Source organism: Brassica oleracea, chromosome C2 (assembly GCF_000695525.1).
Source record: "Brassica oleracea var. oleracea cultivar TO1000 chromosome C2, BOL, whole genome shotgun sequence".
In the NCBI taxonomy this organism is placed as follows: Eukaryota; Viridiplantae; Streptophyta; class Magnoliopsida; order Brassicales; family Brassicaceae; genus Brassica; species Brassica oleracea.
Window position 1 is genome coordinate 41828492 of NC_027749.1, and position 620 is coordinate 41829111.

The 620-nt window shown below is 37.1% G+C and overlaps 1 protein-coding gene across 1 annotated transcript; it reads right to left on the bottom strand.

The window, feature by feature from the left end:
- Window positions 1–242: 242 nt before the first annotated feature.
- On the bottom strand, window positions 243–620 carry LOC106324270. The gene has a single exon (XM_013762268.1). It carries the CDS (start codon window positions 618–620, stop codon window positions 243–245), a length of 378 nt encoding a protein of 125 aa, XP_013617722.1.

Here is a 620-nt window from a genome sequence, read left to right on the forward strand (position 1 = left end):
AATATTAGAAAATTTAAAAATTAAAACTCACCTCACGCAGGGCACGGATCTCATCCTAGTGAGAAGATTATTGCAAAACAAACCCATTTATTATTATTTTTTCTAAATATATCATTTATTATTAAGTAGTGAGTTATCCCGCCATGATCTTAGATGAATTGTAAAGTAATTTATCTCAATGCTGCCACTATCTCAGATCCACACTTAATTCACCATACACCAGAAGAAAAACATCAATTTATCTAGCCAGAAACCCAATAGCAAAGTCCAGCTACGAAACCAAGCATGCAGATAGAATGATGAACCGCATTATCAATGCTTAGGACTTGACCAAAGTGACTACAAATGAGATCGTAGATCATGTAAGACAATGAAAACGCCATCGTTTCCATCTGCTGGATAGTTGACGTGGAAGCAGTTGGACAAACTGGACAAGACCAATCTTGAATCGTAAGAGTTGCTAAAATGACAGCGACTGTGGCGTGAAGAGCTGAGACAATACGAGTGCTGAAATCGAATGAGTAGTTTGAGAAAATTCTACAGAGGAGGATGAAAATCAGACCCCATGAGATTACTCCAAACACTGTTATGTTAATAACTCTAATGTAGTCTTCCTCCAT